Source organism: Aspergillus versicolor (genome assembly GCF_001890125.1).
Source record: "Aspergillus versicolor CBS 583.65 unplaced genomic scaffold ASPVEscaffold_2, whole genome shotgun sequence".
NCBI lineage: Eukaryota > Fungi > Ascomycota > Eurotiomycetes > Eurotiales > Aspergillaceae > Aspergillus > Aspergillus versicolor.
In genome coordinates this window covers 2,597,779-2,613,490 of record NW_024467525.1, presented here as the reverse complement: position 1 = coordinate 2,613,490, position 15,712 = coordinate 2,597,779, and the positions used below count along the sequence as shown (strand labels likewise).

The following is a 15,712-nucleotide window of genomic DNA, read 5'->3' as shown; positions in this document are numbered from 1 at the left end:
AGAAATTCCCCCGCTTCCCCTGATCCTCATTCAGCTTGGAGTTCCGTCCCTCGCAGTCGATCGAACACCTTTGCTGACTCGATATTTTTATCGCTCTCAGTCAATTATACAATCCTCGTCGTCCTACAGCCCCTTTCTCTACTTTTCGTCTTCTGCCTACGTGCGGGGTTGTTTTCGCGTGACGCTGGCTGAACCCCGCTATCACCACTATCGCCCACACACGCCAACGCCGCCATAATGAGTTGTAAGTCCAGCTTTCGTTTGTTATTTTGGGATTTTGCGTCTTTCGACTTTCAATTCTTTTGCAATGCGGCCAAATTCTCTCAACAACCTTATTCTGCACGCCCCTTGCACATCTCAAACCCCCGCTCTTGCAGACGGTCAGCCGCAGTCAGCCTCGTCGGATACAACCAAACATGCATAAGACAGCACCGCCAGCCAGCCAAGTGGTTTGGTCTGACTTTTCTCTTCCCTCCCGCGAAACTGCCGCGGAGTCTCGCCTCCTTACTGGCTTGCTATCGCTTGTCAAATTTCTGTTCACAGCTGTTCAGTGGTTTCTACTTGCAGCGGGGTCACTAACCGACGGTCTTCATATAATAGTCGCAAATATGTTCAATAAGCTCTCGGGGCAGCCCGAAAGCTACGAGAAAAAGTGCGTTTCTCCCAATTCTACTCTAGTTCCTAAATAATAACCGTTTTGCCTCTGCAGATCCTTGTATCGATTCGGGAGGACTCTGGGTGCTGGAACATATGGTATTGTCCGCGAGGCAGACTGCTCGGAGGGCAAAGTTGCAGTCAAGATTATCCTGAAGCGCAATGTTCGCGGCAACGAACGCATGGTCTATGATGAACTGGACCTGCTGCAAAAGCTGAACCACCCTCACATTGTTCATTTCGTTGATTGGTTCGAGTCCAAGGTGAGCAGTCACAGCTATCAGTAATCTACTCGCTATTTTGAGAGCATCCACATTAATAAATGTCTAGGACAAATTCTACATTGTCACTCAGTTAGCTACTGGCGGCGAATTGTTCGATAGGATCTGCGAGTACGGCAAGTTCACAGAAAAGGATGCGTCGCAAACCATCCGCCAAGTTCTCGAGGCTGTCAACTACCTGCATCAACGGAACATCGTCCACCGAGGTTTGTTTACTCCAATCTAACTGCCCGTACCGGTTCAACTAACATTTGCCTTTCACAGACCTGAAACCAGAGAACCTCCTCTACCTTACCCCCGACCTAGACTCACAGCTAGTGCTTGCGGATTTTGGGATTGCAAAGATGTTGGATAACCCAGCTGAAGTTCTGACTAGCATGGCTGGGTCTTTCGGCTATGCCGCGCCTGAAGTTATGCTTAAGCAAGGCCACGGCAAGGCCGTCGACGTCTGGTCTCTCGGAGTCATCACCTACACCCTCCTTTGTGGCTACTCTCCCTTCCGATCCGAGAACATGACCGATCTTATTGAAGAATGCCGTTCTGGACGAGTAATCTTCCACGAGCGCTACTGGAAGGATGTCTCGAAGGACGCCAAGGACTTTATCCTCAGCCTGCTCCAGGTGGACCCATCGCAACGACCCGCGTCCGAGGAAGCCCTCAAGCACCCATGGCTGAAGGGAGAATCTGCCAGCGACCGCGACTTGCTTCCCGAAATCCGTGCGTACATTGCGCGTTCTCGCCTTAAGAGGGGTATCGAGATCATCAAACTTGCAAACCGTATCGAAGCGCTCAAGACGCAAGAAGAGGACGACGATATCCCCAGCCCCATCGACGTACAGTCTTCTTCAGGCGCACCACCTTTCCCAGGTACCTCAGCGGGAAACAAAAGCGAACCTTCAGGCGGCGAGGACGAATCAGGTGGCCCTAAGAAGCGCAGCCTAGGCAATATTGCACGGGGCGCTATTTTCCGCGAAGTCGTTCTCGCTAAAGTCCGGGAGATGAAGGAGAACGAAGAGCGAGAGAAGGTCGAGCGCGAGGCTCGTGAGCGGGCTCATTCATAGTGGAAGTGGAGCATACGTACATTGGGTGGCATTGATTGGGTATAGTTTTCGTTTTTTACCAATTTGTTTTATTTATTTTGGAGACCTAAATCATCAGATACGTGTTCTGTGATTTCTGTTCAAGCGATTCCCCTTTACTTATTGAATAACGACGGATTCTTGCGTGGTTTTCGATATCCGAATACGATTTGTGAGATTCTTTAAGCTGCAGTAATCATGGTTGTATCAACGCCCCGTTCTCTAATCCCACTATCAATGCCAAACAACCAAAGAAACACAACCAGCGCCTACGGCCATCGATGGAGATATAAGCCGTATAGTAATAATAATTACCTTGCCCTCACAATAACCATCACGTGTTGAGCTGCCTGACCGTAAGCCAATCAGGCGGGGTTTCCAGGTGACCTGATCAAACAGCCAAGGCCAGCGTAGTAGTAAGGTACATAGCACACCTCACAGCCTCATCTCCCGTCCTTTCCTCTCTGTCTTTTAATACCTTTGTCCCGCTCTTTTTCATACTTCTTCAGCATTTATCCCTCACCTTCAGGGCGTGCCCATTTCCCATCGCTGCAGCATCCCTTGCGTTCTTGCCGTCGATCGCCCCACACTAGTTCGAAACGTCATACATCTTGCGCAACCTCAACTGCTCGTGCGCCAGAGACCTCAGCACCTCTCCCAAACCCCCACCAGTATACGAAGCTCAACAGTTTGATCACCTCTTACAAGGCGTGTCGCCAATATGTTCGCTAGCAAACGACTGAGCAAGGTACCTACACCCCTCCCCGCAGCTGTCCAGGCTCTCTTGCTAATGTCTTCAAGGAGCTCATAAAGGTACCTTCCAAGCAGTCCATCTCCGTTCACTACGCACCTCTACAACATTCGAGCTCAACTTTCTGTCTTTCTTTTGCAACTTCACCGCAAACCAACAGCAATGGCTAGCCTAACCTGACCACTTCAGATGCAAGAACACCTCCCCCCGGGAATCTCAATCTTCAAAGCCGAAAACCTTGAGGACTGGCAAATGGACATCAAAGTCCTCGACGAAAATCCACTCTACCGCAATGAAACGTACAGACTGAAATTCACATTCGGATCCAAATACCCAATCGGTACGTACCCATGCCCTTCCCGCCACCCTTTATTGTCTCTGGAAGTCGGCGCATCATACTAATTGGCTCTTTTCTTACCCACCAGAACCCCCGGAAGTCCAATTCATAACTGAAACCCAATCGCAACCTCAGCAGCAGTCCCAATCACAGACACAGGCACGGACAACCCCATCAGCACCCGCCGAACAACAGACGCAACCGACAGACTCAAAACGCCCAATCCCCATCCATCCGCACATCTACAGTAATGGCATCATCTGCCTGGACCTCCTCAGTTCAGCCGGTTGGTCCCCCGTGCAAACAGTCGAGAGCGTTTGCATGAGCATTCAGAGCATGTTAACCGCGAATTCGCGCAACGAGAGACCGCCTGGCGATAGTGAGTTCGTTTCATACAACCGGCGCCGGCCGCGGGATATCAATTTTCTATATGATGATGATAATGTGTAAAGGACTTGAGGTGGGGTGGTCCTTTTCATTTTGTGGTGGGATGGGACCCGCGTGCTTGCATGGATTCCGGCGCTTGTTTATGGGTCTAACCTTTTCTTTCATTGCCCCCTTTAATTATCATTATCTTTGCGTAGATGGGTTTTGGTGAAGCGGTTCGAGTGGACCGGCTATATATACTTTACCGCTTTCCTTTCGGTGTAGATGAGGTGGATATTTCCAACCCAGCGTGCGGTTAGCATTTACGACTACTAGAGGACAATTCGATCCGAAATTCAGTGTTCACTATACACAAGTTAAGAAAAATAAAAGTAGAGGTAGAGGTGTAGATCGCGATAGGAACAAAGGAAAAGAAAAAGGTAATCAACGCCATATAAAATGAACAGGTACATCCGCTACTTGGATCTCTCCCACACCTTCTATCATATTTCCAGCTCCTCACCGAGACAGTGAGCTGGAACATCAATCAACATCCACCGGTCTGTGGTGGAGTGACCTCTTTGAATTCTAGACCTTTTGTTTCATTGTTTATCGGAATTTTGCGTTTTGTACAGAAGATTGGAAAGCAGAATTTCCCATCCATGTATGATTTTACCGGTCAACTTCACCGAACACGAGATCCATGGTACCTAAAAGATTATCAGCATAAGTACTCAGGTATATAGTTACTCAGTAGGCTCACCAATAATAGCGACAGCGTCGGCAAGAAGATGGCCGCGAGAGACCTGGTCGAAACCACCCAGGTGGGCGAAACCGGGAGCGCGAATCTTGCAGCGGTAGGGTCGCTCACTACCATCACTGACCAAGAACACGGCCATCTCACCCTTAGGTGCCTCGATGGCAGAGTAGGTCTCACCAGGGGGGACGGCGTAACCCTTAGTGAAGAGGAGGAAGTGGTGGATGAGAGCCTCCATGTTCTCCTTCATAGCAGCACGGGGAGGAGGGCTGATCTTGTAATCCTCAACACGAACGGGGCCGGCGGGCATCTGGTTCAAGCACTGGTGGATGATGCGGAGAGACTGGCGGAACTCCTCCATACGGCAGAGGTAACGATCGTAGCAGTCACCGTTCACACCAACGGGTACATCAAATTCGACCTTGTCGTAAGCATCGTAAGGCTGGGACTTGCGAATATCCCATGGAACACCGGATCCACGGAGCATGACACCAGTGAAGCTCATGTTCAGGGCGTCCGCAGCGCTAACGACACCAACTCCCTGAGTTCTGGCCTTCCAGATACGGTTGTCGGTAAGCAGCTCCTCGGTTTCGTCGATGCGGTCACCGAACTGAGTTGCCCACTGGTAGATATCATCGAGGAGGCCAAGGGGAAGGTCCTGGGAGACGCCGCCGGGGCGGACATAGGCCGCGTGAAGACGAGCACCAGATACACGCTCGTAAAATTCCTGTTTAAGCAAACCATACATTAGCAAGCTGTGGCCACATAACGCGTCTATTGTGGGATAAGCATACCATAAGCTTCTCACGCTCTTCAAACCCCCACAAGAATGGCGTCAAAGCACCAACATCCATGGCGTGTGAAAGGACAGACATGAGGTGGTTCAAAATTCGCGTGATTTCTCCGAACAATGTTCGGATGTATTTGGCACGGTCTGGAATCTCGACGTTCAGCAATTTCTCGACAGCCAGCGAGAAACATTGCTCGTTTGTCATCATCGAAACATAATCGAGACGGTCGAAGTAAGGCAATGCCTGCATATATGACTTGTATTCAATCAACTTCTCGGTGCCACGGTGAAGCAATCCAACGTGCGGGTCGGCGCGGACAATTTCCTCGCCGTTGATTTCCAAAATTAATCGAAGCACACCGTGAGCAGCAGGATGCTGAGGCCCAAAGTTGACAGTGTAATGGCGAATTTTGCGGCCAACCCCTTCAGCCTCGGACTCCAGTCCAGAGGGGATCTCAGGGACTTCAGAGTCCTTGTTAGCGAAGTGTGCAAAACTCGGGTCGGTAGGGATCAATCGCGTGGCCTGGTAGCTGGTAGGCTCTGCTGCCCGGCGAGGCACTGACGTCGCTATCGACCGTGATCTGGGAGCAAGGGTGCTTCGAGCAATGCCGGAGGGCCGTAGGCAAAGCTTTTTGGGGGCATTGCCCGCCAGCCGAGCGAACGGAGCAGCCATTCGTAAATCGTAAAGGAAACGTTGAGAGGAGAGGCTGACTGTCCTCAGTCCGGACGCAATTGGTGGGGTAGCTTCGTCGGAAAGGTTCGCTGTCGGGGTGATGCTCGGGAAGTTGCGCTGGGATGCAATTTGGCCCGTCACGTGGCGGAGGAGCTGGTCATCAGGCCGCCTCTGGTTGGCTTTTGGCAGATGCTATTCTGCACCCAGACTAGGACCACCGCCCACAGAATTCCTTGCATGTCATCTGCATTTTCTGCATCATAGAACAAGTAGTGCAGACATTATAGTTAACTCTCCTCTCCGCCTCCAACCCGCAAAAATATTGCCGGTCGCTCTCAAGAACTTTTTGATTTCTTTGTCCCGACTATAGAACAGAGCAGCCATTATTCTATACAAACCCCATCATGGCCCCCCTTGTGCCATCACACGAGGAAATTGAACGCCGGCGGGTAGGTCTTGATACCCTCAACGTCTGACACATATTCTAACGACCTTTTCAGATCGTCGACATCAACGCCGAGACCGTCACCAACATCCCCTCCACAGATTTCCCAGGTCACTGGCCAGGCGAGTCCCACGAATGGAACGTTGATAGATTTAGAGATGTATGCTCTTATGTCCTTCTTATCTAAATCCACACTAATCCCGTCTGCAGGGCTTCCGGGTCGAGTTCCACCAAAACAAGCAGCTCGAGTCATCTTTTTCTTTGATCGGTCTCGATGCCGCTATCGCAAACGCATTCCGTCGCATTGTCGTGGCCGAAGTCCCTACGCTTGCGATCGAATATGTATTTGTCCGCAACAACACTTCTGTCATCCAAGATGAGGTGCTTGCTCAGCGCTTAGGTCTTATACCGCTCAAAGGCGACGTCGAGGGTCTCAACTGGATGCACTGGTTCATCAAGCCCAGCGAGAACGACTCGGTAGCCGCTAGCGATCCCGCAGACTTCAACACAGTTGTACTACAACTGAAGGTGGAATGTACCAAGAATCCGAATGCGTCGCGTGAAGAGCAAGACCCTCGCAAGCTGTACAAGAACGCTCATGTCTACGCCAAGGATATCTTCTACAACCCGGTCGGTCGCCAACATGATATTTTTGTCGGCGATGGTGCTGTCCAACCTGTCAACCCCGATATTCTCATTGCTAAGCTTCGTCCGGGTCAGAAAATAGATTTGGAAATGCACTGTATCAAAGGACTCGGGGCAGACCACGCCAAGTTCTCGCCGGTAGCAACGGCGACCTACCGTCTAATGCCGGATATCAAAATTCTCCGTCCGATCATCGGAGAGGATGCGAAGAAATTCGCAAAATGTTTCCCCAAGGGAGTTATCAGCCTCGAGCCTATCACCTCCGAGGATGAGCGGCAGAATACCGAATACAATGGTCACCGTGGCGAACTGAAGGCAGTTGTCCGTGACGCCTTCAACGACACAGTTAGCAGGGAATGTTTGAGACACGAGGAGTTCCAAGGGAAGGTCAAGTTGGGCCGGGTCCGGGACCATTTCATCTTCAACATTGAAAGCACCGGACAGTTTGACAGTGACGTCCTTTTCCTAGAGAGCGTCAAGGTACTGAAGCTCAAATGCGCAAGATGGAAGAGGGGCCTAACGGACCTTATGCGGTAACGATGAAGTTCTGGCTTCTTTTCCGCCCTGTTTCAAAGTTTTTTAAGCATTCACCGGCGTTGGATTCTTGTTTCTTGTGCCATGTTTCTTTGCGACAAAACTGGGCCAATACCTTCTTCACATGACTGGGAGTCCGGATTAGGATTTAAAATATAGAAAAGCTTGGTTTAGAATTTTGTCAAATCTAGTCATAATCGTCATTCTTTCGCCGTAAGGTCATCTACCCTGCAATGTTCTAACCGAAAATCAACTGGAATCTGAAATCAATGGTATATGCTGGGTCGCTGACGGCAACTTCCTGTCCGTCTGCAACAAGATCACGAAGCTTCAACTTGAGGTGTGGTCGAGTTTGCTCTTCCAGCTGGGGTGGGAAACGTTGGTAAAGCGTCTTCTCCCCTGTCCTCAAACTTGGCTTCTTGAGCTGTGCTTCGGGTCTTTCTCCAAGCGTTTCGATGAATTCTTCCAATGTCGCATTGCCGTTCACGGTTATCTTACGCGCAAGAGATCCACATACTGGGCAATCCGGTTTCTTTTCGGCTTCGAATGTGTAAGTGTAAACACCCTCCTCTCCAGCATACATCATGTAGTTCTCTAAGAACGGATTGCAGGACGTCGCAATCTTCAACACTTCGGATGTTGTGGCAGCTGCAATGACTGCGTTCGTAGATGCAATGGCCGGGATGATATTTTTCACCACACCTTGTGTCATCTGAAACGTGACTCCCGGTATGTTGAAGTCTTTGGCGCGTCCAAGGGCAGCGTTGTATACCCAGCCAATATGCTCCATATCGTCACTATCAAATGCATCATCCCTACGCTTGTCTTGCCAAGCTATCTGGTGCGCCCATTCAATACAGTGCTGAGGCTGGCGGGGGATAGTAGCAATAGTGCAAAGCGGCACAGCTGGCCGGGGAGCATGCATGTCAAGCTGACACTCGATACATGATGTAAGACTAGGCAAAATAACACGCGCCTGGCCCTTAAATCCTGCGAATATATTAGGTCGTTGAACCGGAGCTTCTTTGGGGTTACTTACCTTCGGTACCGCCATCAATGAGAGGCTTCAGGCTCTCTGGATTGTCCATATCGACCATCCCCACTAATGTCGAATTAATCCATCGCCTCGCCTCGATGCTATCGAGTCCACAAATAATAATCTTGAACTGCATATAGTAGTCTTCATCCTTGTCCTGAATCTTGCCAACAAAAGGCGTGATCTTAACTCCTTTGACTCGTTTCTCAACAAATGAAGCAGCAACCTCTGCCTTGGGTTTGCCGATGTCAGACTGGCGGAATAGAAATTGCCGGTTCAAATTAGAAATATCAATAGTATCTGCTAAAGTTAGCGGAAGCTGCGTAAGAGCCGATCAGGAGTGAACTTACCCATGTCAATGACATGGATATCCTTGAAACCCGACAGGGCAAGATTTTTCAAGATCTCACATCCCAGACCACCAGCGCCGCTAAAAGAGTTAGAAATCGATCATCACATATAAAGTGCAAATAGACAGCATTCACTCACATCACCCTGAAAACATGTTAGCATCAGTTCAAAGTAGACCAGGAGCACAAATACATACAGGATTTTTGATTCCTCTAAAGATTTTATTGTCTCATTTCCAGGAACCCAGTCGGGGTCAGAAAAAGGCCCAGGCTTCGACAGTGCCTTGTAGAGATATTTCCTAACAAGCGTGAGTATTACTATGAAGAATACCCAAGTGGGAAGCTTCACCATTGATCACCCCCACTCATGGTCAAAAGAGAGCCAGTTGCAGAGATCTCAGAAGGTTATTGGTACTTTATTTGCCCCTTATATCCCAAATAAGATGGCCGTGATCTCCGTATTCATATAAGAGCAAGAGTATGCAGGCGACAACGAGAATGCTGAACTTCCGTTGATGTTGACTGATGGGCCACTTACAAAGCCACACTGCACGTGACCTCTACTCCGACCTTACAGCGAACACACTAACACAGCAAGTATGAACAGGACCAGAGGAGCCTCCAAAAATGTCGACTTTATCAGATTTATAGGGAATTATTCGGGTTTTATGGTTCAAGGCTGACTTTTTAGAATAGCCTACGTCGTGTGAATTAATGCCAGCAGGCCGGTATTGCTGACTAATTATGCTTTGTTGCATACAGGCTCTTCAACCGCACCATTTACAACCTTTCCCTTAGCTAAATACCAATGATGATCGCCTCGGAAAATGGACGGGCTTATTACAGAGATAAAAACAATACGGCACGATCAAGATCCCGGTTTGACACCTCGAGAGCAGAAATTTAACGATGCCGGCTCAGAAACCAAAGAGCCAACGCCAACCGGGGAGTCGAGTCCAGACATCTCGTCACCAACACTTATTTTGTCAACATTAAAGTCAAGTCCAAGCCAAAATGAACTTTCCCAGGCCATATTCGCTTTAGACCCGTTTAGAAAGAGTGTTTCAGCAGCTACTTTCGACATCAGAGTGCCAAGTCCAGTATCAGCCCAGCTCATCAATACTCTCGTTGGCACTACAATTCCGGACCATTGGGAATCTATCGGTGCAGGGTCAAAAAATTCTTTTGCCAGTAATAAAAAACTCCAGGCTGCGCTTTTGAGGTGTCTCAGCAGTGTGCCAGGCATCAGTTGCTTGGTGACACAGCTCCGTTCTCTCATATCCCAGTCGCGGGCATCATCCCAACAAGCAGACGCATCAGGAAGCGGAATCCGGATTAGAAACATTCTACAGGTCATTTCTGCCTTGTTGGAGCCGACCGACTTTCTCTGGCGTCTCTATACCGACATCGGCGTGGTCTACAGTAATGGTATACAGAGGCAAGTCTCTTGGAAAGAACTTACCTCCCAGATCGCTGGTGGTAGAGTTCTTTCGGTGTCGGCAGAAGCTGTTCCACTTGCTGGAGGGTCCGATATCCCTGCGAAAACTTCTTGGGTTGGGACCGGATCACAATATGCTTCGTGGCTGGGGACCAACATTTACCACATGGCCTCCAAGCTTAATGTCGGCGATGAGGAACAATGGAAGGCTCTCGCTTCTCTCACTGGAAGAGCATTGAGTCTTGGGTACCCTGGTACTTATATTTCACCCCTTTCAAGTCAACATGCTAAACAGTCTACCAGATCATCTTGTTGGGGAAGTTTACTCTAATCTACTCATTGATCGACAGCTTACAAAACAGTATTCTGCGCTTTTCGACCATCTACGATGGACAGAGAAGCTCACCATGATTGAGGCTATTTTTCGTGACATTGAAAGGAAATACTTTCCAACCGAAAATTTCAGCGGAGACAAAATGGACCTAGATCAGCCTATCGACGGCATCGCAGCTCTGTGTTCAGATCTGATATCAAAGCGGGCTAATTTGGAAAGTCAATTGGTAGAATGGCTTTCCAAAGGTCATGGTGGTTCTATACAGACAGTTGCTCTGAAAAGGGCAATAATTGTGAATTTAGCACACGATATGGGTAACCTACACCGAATCAAGTCCGATGCTAAGTAGTGTCACTGATCCTCGCGGTAACAGGTACTATTGCAATGTTACTCAATAAAAGTCTCGAGCAGTCTGCTGACAAGATATACATACAATATGCCCCATTGAGAAGTCAAGAAGGTATGTGTTTCTGGTTCTCATCAAGCCTCACCCGGTCGCTAACATCGCAAAGCGAACACTCAAGTCATTCTTCTTGCTGCTGGTTATCTGCAGCGCCTTGATTCCGCTGAGATGAAGAGCATTGGGCGTACCAGCGTATTCCTAAACTTGGTTTCCAACCGTCTAGCAGCCGCTTCCACGCGAGCACGTTTCCTCGGAATGGTTGTTGGCACTGCGATTTCGCAGCTCATTGAGCAGCCTGGGAAAGGAATGAAATTCAACCTCGACGAGATGGAAAGCAGCGAAGCTACATGGTATTTGGGTCTTATCCAAACCGAAGACAATGTAGGGTCCATGTATTCCATAAAAGCGGACAAAGCTACCATGAACGAGTTCCGACAAGGGCCACCTAAGCGCTCTACTTCGGCCGTTTCTTCCCGTCCCCAGGCCAAACCTTATCAGGGTGCGACGAGGATTGTGGCGATTGAGGAGATAGATGATTCAAATGAAGATGAAGATGAGGAGGATGATTTAATCCCCTATGAAAAACCCGATGAAGATCCGGTTGACGAAGACGATGACCCGACACTTGTACAACGGAACAAACCATCTGCCCCAGTGTAAGTGAGCCCCCACTCGTTCAATGCAGGACTAATGATGATCAGGTACATTCTGGATCTGATAAACTATCTCCGAGACACGGAAAACCTAGAGCGCCATGAGCTAGCAATTACAACGGCTCCGGCGTTAATCAGGCGCAAGACCGGTTTTGGCACAGAGCTTGCTGAGCATACCGAGGAGCTCGCACTCGTCCTTGTTGGGCTGCAAGAGCCAAGCAAATTTCCGAAATTCCATGAGCTCCGTCTACAAAGCATTGTCGCATTGATGGTCTCCCAGCCCATGAAGATGGGTCGTTGGTTTGCCGCTTTATTCTTTGACGGTGACCTTTCTCAGGCCCAGCGATCTGCCGTTCTCACTGCCATAGGGCTCAGTGCCCGAGAGGTAGCTGGTCTTGGGGAGGATGACGCAAGAAGGATGGGTCTTCCAGAAATACCGGACTCCTCGTTCCCTTCCAAAAGGCTTCCTGCTAGCCTTGAAGCCGTCTATCGCGGCGATGAGTCCCCCATTACTAGCATAACAAAGGGGATCGCCCAGGCCTCACTTCAACCACTCGCCGCGGATGCTGCAGATTCAATATCTGGTCCTAATGCACTCAAGGTGCGCACTTTCTCCTCGCGCATGGAAGTCGAGAAAAGACGCCAGCAACGCGAAGCCCACCGACAAAAGTCCACTGTGAAAGACCTATACAAAGTACTCTCAGAGGGCTTTTTCTATCCATTGGCTGGCCGCTTCGAAATCATGATAATGCAATTTACCTCGTGAGCTTTACCTCAACCCAAAAAAAAAAATTAAGACAAAAACACAACTAACCAACCAGCTCTACCGCGCCCTCCCACAACCCATTCTTCGTCCCACACCTCCTATGCCTCTTCATCCAAACTCTCACCCTCGTACTCTCGACGATGGGGCCGCACACCCCGTTCCTCCCGGCTCTAACCCGGCAAACACTAACATTCCTTCTTTCGCTTCACGCTCGCCCCGCATCCGAGGAGCCGACCATTCTATATTCACTCCTCTCAATTTTCCTTGCGGTGATTGACTTGAACGTTGAATCTGGTACATCTGGAGAAGAGCGGCTCATCACCGAATTTGCGCCGCAGGTAATGGAGCTAAGGGAATGGGTTGGAGAAATATTTGAACGTACGCCCGCAATTCAAGACTCGAGCGATCCTCGCGAGCAGGTGAGGATGATATCGGCAGGGGTTATGGTGAAGTTGGGTGAGGTTATTGAACGGTATCAGGGGAGGCTTATGGGTGTTAATTCAGGGTTTAAGTATTAAGGTACGACTGGCACTTAGTTCCTTATGATATATCATAATTCAGTGTCCAGTTCGATCTCAATTACGTATGAGATCTCATTATACCTTAACTATAGTACGCATGTAACAAGTCTGGGGTGCATTCATTATAAATAGAGAGTAACAGAGTCATCATTCATCACATCAGCCGCGCAACCGGCAAGATCAAGACTAGGCCAAAGTAAAATCTCCCTTCTCGATCGCCGCGTCCATCATGCGGTCACCGCTAATTACACCCGTCGTACATATCACAACCTTCCGTTGAGGAGCCTCTTGAGCCGCAATGAACCGTAATGCTGCAATCTCAGTAAATGTGATCCCTCCCAGGAAGAACACAAGGACGGTTTTTGTTGCGTTGCTACCACTCAGCGTCTGCCGCGCACGAACTGCTTTATCGTCTCCTTTCTGGACGACACTAAAAGTCGAACCACGCGCACTCTTGACCACATCCTCGAACCCAAGCCAACCAGGAGATGCTGTGTTTGCATGTGTAGTTGGTCCTCCCTTTATGAGAGACATGAGATATGATTTTTGCAAGATGCATTGGACAAGACGGACGCTGAGTGGGGCAAAACCGCTGTAGACGTAGGCAACATCTTCCGGATCCTTTTCACTGACTTCTTCAACAACCAAACGGAGGTTCTTCCTGAGGTAGGAATAGTTCGTCTTGGAGCCCGTTTGAGCTCCGCTGCCAGGTATCAGCACTGCAGCGGCGGACGAACGAGGTTGTAAGAGCTCCATCTTCTCCAGAGCACTGAATGTTAGGAGGTGTTGGTGCCCGTACGCTTGCACGACTTGTCGCTTGAAGTTTTCGAGGTCCTTAGGTCGCAAGCCACCCGACATGCAAGATTCGAGACAGAGTAAACGAAGCACAGTCTTCAGTGGAACATCCCGCGCAATAAGTTCCTCAATTATAGGGTGTTGATAGGTTGGGTCGGCGCCTGCGGCATCGTTCTGCTGAACTTCCAGGATCTTACGAAAAGTGTCTGAGCGGGTATTCCTCATAATTTCTTCGGCAAGATTGGTGTGGGCTCTGAGACTCTGATGCTCGAGCTGATATGTCGGTAATCTGTTCACAAACTCACGGAGCTCGGTCGTCGTCTTCGCTGTATGACGGGTCTCATAGTCCGTTTCCAGGCGACGGGCAACCTTATTCAGAATGTCACCAACTATGGCGAAATTCGCGTCGCGCAGTTGATCGAACAGCTGGTCAGAAGCATCCAACTGGATTTTCCGTTTTTGGCCCTGCTTGGACTGCTGCGAGGCTTTAGAAGATTCTTGGGCCTGGGGAGTTGGGTTTGCCCCTGTGATTGACGTATCAACATCCGCCTGGTTATGTTTGATCCCCACCAGCTCATCGATTAGCCCTTCATACGTTAGCTGGGTGAGAAGAGGTGTCGCAAAGTCCACCTCTCGGTCAATGACGACCAAACTCTCGATTTCTGCACTTGGCAGGAGGCCTCGGGGAGAGAGTCCTGTTAGACCGGAACTCTCTTCTGTATCAAGCTCTTTTCTCATCCGCAGCAAAAGATCGGCAAGCCGTCGAGCATGGTCCCCCTTTCCTACTATCCGAGGGAAATAACCATGCCTCTGTTGAATATCCATGAGTGCCTTCGCCGAATGGAAAACACACCCAGGATCTTTGTGCTGCACAAAACTTGTTAGCAACGCCCGTACTGTCTGAAAAAAAAAGTTCTCACCAAGTACAAGTCAGAGAAAGCGTCCTCCAATTCCAGGGAAAGCACATCCTGCTCCAAGGTGAAAAAGTAAAGAGGCAGCTCGGCAATGTTCACATCTCCGATTATTCCTGTACTTTCGAGGATGTTATTGCTTACAAGGGTCCGTCTTGGAACCCAAAATATGGAGAATTCATGGTCTATACTGCTGTCGCGTTGCAGCCGCTGGATCTGCTCTATGGGATGTCAGCTCATTCTGATGGCATTCAATCGAGGCCTATGCAAAAATAGAAAGCCTTAGGGATGAGCCTCTAGACGAAGTCTCCATGTAGGGAGCTCGACCGATTACGGAGAGTAGGAAAGCAGTCTGCGTAATCTACTGTCTATCCCAGCAGTCGGGTCGAAAGCAAGGCAGCACAATTTACAGCAAGCTCAGGAAACAATGAATTGAGAATTGGATGAACATTCGACATACCTGCCACAGCCCGCACCTGGCGGATCTTTTCGGCATAAGCTAGAAATACGACATTGCGCAGGGAGGAGTCGACATTTCCATTCTCAAGCAGGAACACACGATCTACGCCGTACTCCTGAAGCTGCGAAAACTTGACAAAGAGGCCAACAGGCCCAGCAAGGCCCTGGCTAATGACCAAATTCTTCTTTCCGCGAACCTATATTGAGGGTAATGTTTCAGCCTAGGAGCAGCAAAAACAGTGGCGACCAGGAGCCTTACTCACGCCTTCGAGGAGATTTAGCAGGTCCCTGCGGGCCTTGTCTTTAAAATAGTCGGCATCAGACCCAGGAAACGGCGCCATGACGACCGTGAAGGCTTATCGAAAGCATTGAGCGTGGGACAGTTGACGTTTGCAGAGGAGGCGTTGAGGCTTGGAAGGGTCCAGCCACTACCGCTAGCCTGATTAGGTTTAGTGGGTTAATAAAACTCCAGTCCGGCCGTATTGAGACGGTTATAACCCGCTACTGCCCAAGAATAACACCAGAGCCATGTGTACTGTCATTACTCTGCTGCCTTTCAATGTCTCAGGAGATTTGCCTCTCCCCTGACACTTTACACTCGACAGTCCATCCATCTCTCTTCCTTTTCTCTTTCCCTCAATATCTGTCTTTCTTTCGCTCCACGATCGTTGGGCATATTCTATAATACTTTCGCTATTACTGTCTACTTTTCAGAACCGAATTTCTAGCCAAAA

General features: G+C 49.4%; 7 protein-coding genes across 7 annotated transcripts; 4 read left to right on the top strand and 3 right to left on the bottom strand.

The window, feature by feature from the left end:
- The first annotated feature begins 99 nt into the window (after positions 1–99).
- On the top strand, positions 100–2,276 carry ASPVEDRAFT_38281 (serine/threonine-protein kinase). The gene is made up of 5 exons (XM_040811665.1): positions 100–244; positions 601–652; positions 710–917; positions 985–1,141; positions 1,200–2,276. Exons 1-5 carry the CDS (start codon positions 238–240, stop codon positions 1,994–1,996), a joined length of 1,221 nt encoding a protein of 406 aa, XP_040664535.1. The 5' UTR covers positions 100–237; the 3' UTR covers positions 1,997–2,276.
- A 678-nt stretch (positions 2,277–2,954) lies between these two features.
- Positions 2,955–3,552, top strand: ASPVEDRAFT_50396 (ubiquitin-conjugating enzyme E2; the record flags this gene model as incomplete). Its single annotated transcript, XM_040814306.1, has 2 exons — positions 2,955–3,105; positions 3,191–3,552. The coding sequence occupies 2 exons, from the start codon at positions 2,955–2,957 to the stop codon at positions 3,550–3,552; spliced, it is 513 nt and encodes a 170-aa protein (XP_040664534.1).
- Positions 3,553–4,140: 588 nt separating this feature from the next.
- ASPVEDRAFT_125915 (NADH-quinone oxidoreductase subunit D) lies at positions 4,141–5,688 on the bottom strand (the record flags this gene model as incomplete). The annotated part of the gene is made up of 3 exons (XM_040806309.1): positions 4,141–4,178; positions 4,232–4,952; positions 5,020–5,688. The coding sequence occupies 3 exons, from the start codon at positions 5,686–5,688 to the stop codon at positions 4,141–4,143; spliced, it is 1,428 nt and encodes a 475-aa protein (XP_040664533.1).
- Positions 5,689–6,092: 404 nt separating this feature from the next.
- Positions 6,093–7,315, top strand: ASPVEDRAFT_123275 (DNA-directed RNA polymerase core subunit RPC40; the record flags this gene model as incomplete). Its single annotated transcript, XM_040806067.1, has 3 exons — positions 6,093–6,137; positions 6,189–6,293; positions 6,344–7,315. 3 exons carry the CDS (start codon positions 6,093–6,095, stop codon positions 7,313–7,315), a joined length of 1,122 nt encoding a protein of 373 aa, XP_040664532.1.
- A 117-nt stretch (positions 7,316–7,432) lies between these two features.
- Positions 7,433–9,296, bottom strand: ASPVEDRAFT_483415 (NEDD8-activating protein UBA3). The gene is made up of 6 exons (XM_040813992.1): positions 9,048–9,296; positions 8,896–8,997; positions 8,838–8,843; positions 8,699–8,778; positions 8,352–8,648; positions 7,433–8,302 (listed from the first exon to the last, which is right to left on the bottom strand). Exons 1-6 carry the CDS (start codon positions 9,065–9,067, stop codon positions 7,551–7,553), a joined length of 1,257 nt encoding a protein of 418 aa, XP_040664531.1. The 5' UTR covers positions 9,068–9,296; the 3' UTR covers positions 7,433–7,550.
- A 19-nt stretch (positions 9,297–9,315) lies between these two features.
- ASPVEDRAFT_38277 (telomere length regulation TEL2 family protein) lies at positions 9,316–12,969 on the top strand. Its single transcript, XM_040811664.1, has 6 exons — positions 9,316–10,390; positions 10,440–10,784; positions 10,844–10,930; positions 10,983–11,529; positions 11,575–12,288; positions 12,348–12,969. The coding sequence occupies exons 1-6, from the start codon at positions 9,526–9,528 to the stop codon at positions 12,808–12,810; spliced, it is 3,021 nt and encodes a 1,006-aa protein (XP_040664530.1). The 5' UTR covers positions 9,316–9,525; the 3' UTR covers positions 12,811–12,969.
- A 30-nt stretch (positions 12,970–12,999) lies between these two features.
- Positions 13,000–15,319, bottom strand: ASPVEDRAFT_123965 (Sec1 family protein; the record flags this gene model as incomplete). The annotated part of the gene is made up of 4 exons (XM_040806140.1): positions 13,000–14,475; positions 14,529–14,740; positions 14,980–15,175; positions 15,242–15,319. 4 exons carry the CDS (start codon positions 15,317–15,319, stop codon positions 13,000–13,002), a joined length of 1,962 nt encoding a protein of 653 aa, XP_040664529.1.
- Positions 15,320–15,712: the final 393 nt, after the last annotated feature.

Bases quoted from the DNA above. Each gene is read 5' to 3' on its own strand.
- ASPVEDRAFT_38281 (XM_040811665.1), top strand. The intron at 653-709 runs GTGCGTTTCTCC...TTGCCTCTGCAG, and splicing joins CCCGAAAGCTACGAGAAAAA to ATCCTTGTATCGATTCGGGA. The intron at 918-984 runs GTGAGCAGTCAC...ATAAATGTCTAG, and splicing joins TTGATTGGTTCGAGTCCAAG to GACAAATTCTACATTGTCAC.
- ASPVEDRAFT_483415 (XM_040813992.1), bottom strand. From the start codon at position 9,067: ATGAGTGGGGGTGATCAATG. The intron at 8,998-9,047 runs GTGAAGCTTCCC...CACGCTTGTTAG, and splicing joins ATGAGTGGGGGTGATCAATG to GAAATATCTCTACAAGGCAC. The intron at 8,649-8,698 runs GTAAGTTCACTC...TAACTTTAGCAG, and splicing joins TATCCATGTCATTGACATGG to ATACTATTGATATTTCTAAT.
- ASPVEDRAFT_38277 (XM_040811664.1), top strand. From the start codon at position 9,526: ATGGACGGGCTTATTACAGAGATAAAAACAATACGGCACGATCAAGAT. The intron at 10,391-10,439 runs GTACTTATATTT...ACAGTCTACCAG, and splicing joins ATTGAGTCTTGGGTACCCTG to ATCATCTTGTTGGGGAAGTT. The intron at 10,931-10,982 runs GTATGTGTTTCT...AACATCGCAAAG, and splicing joins CCCATTGAGAAGTCAAGAAG to CGAACACTCAAGTCATTCTT.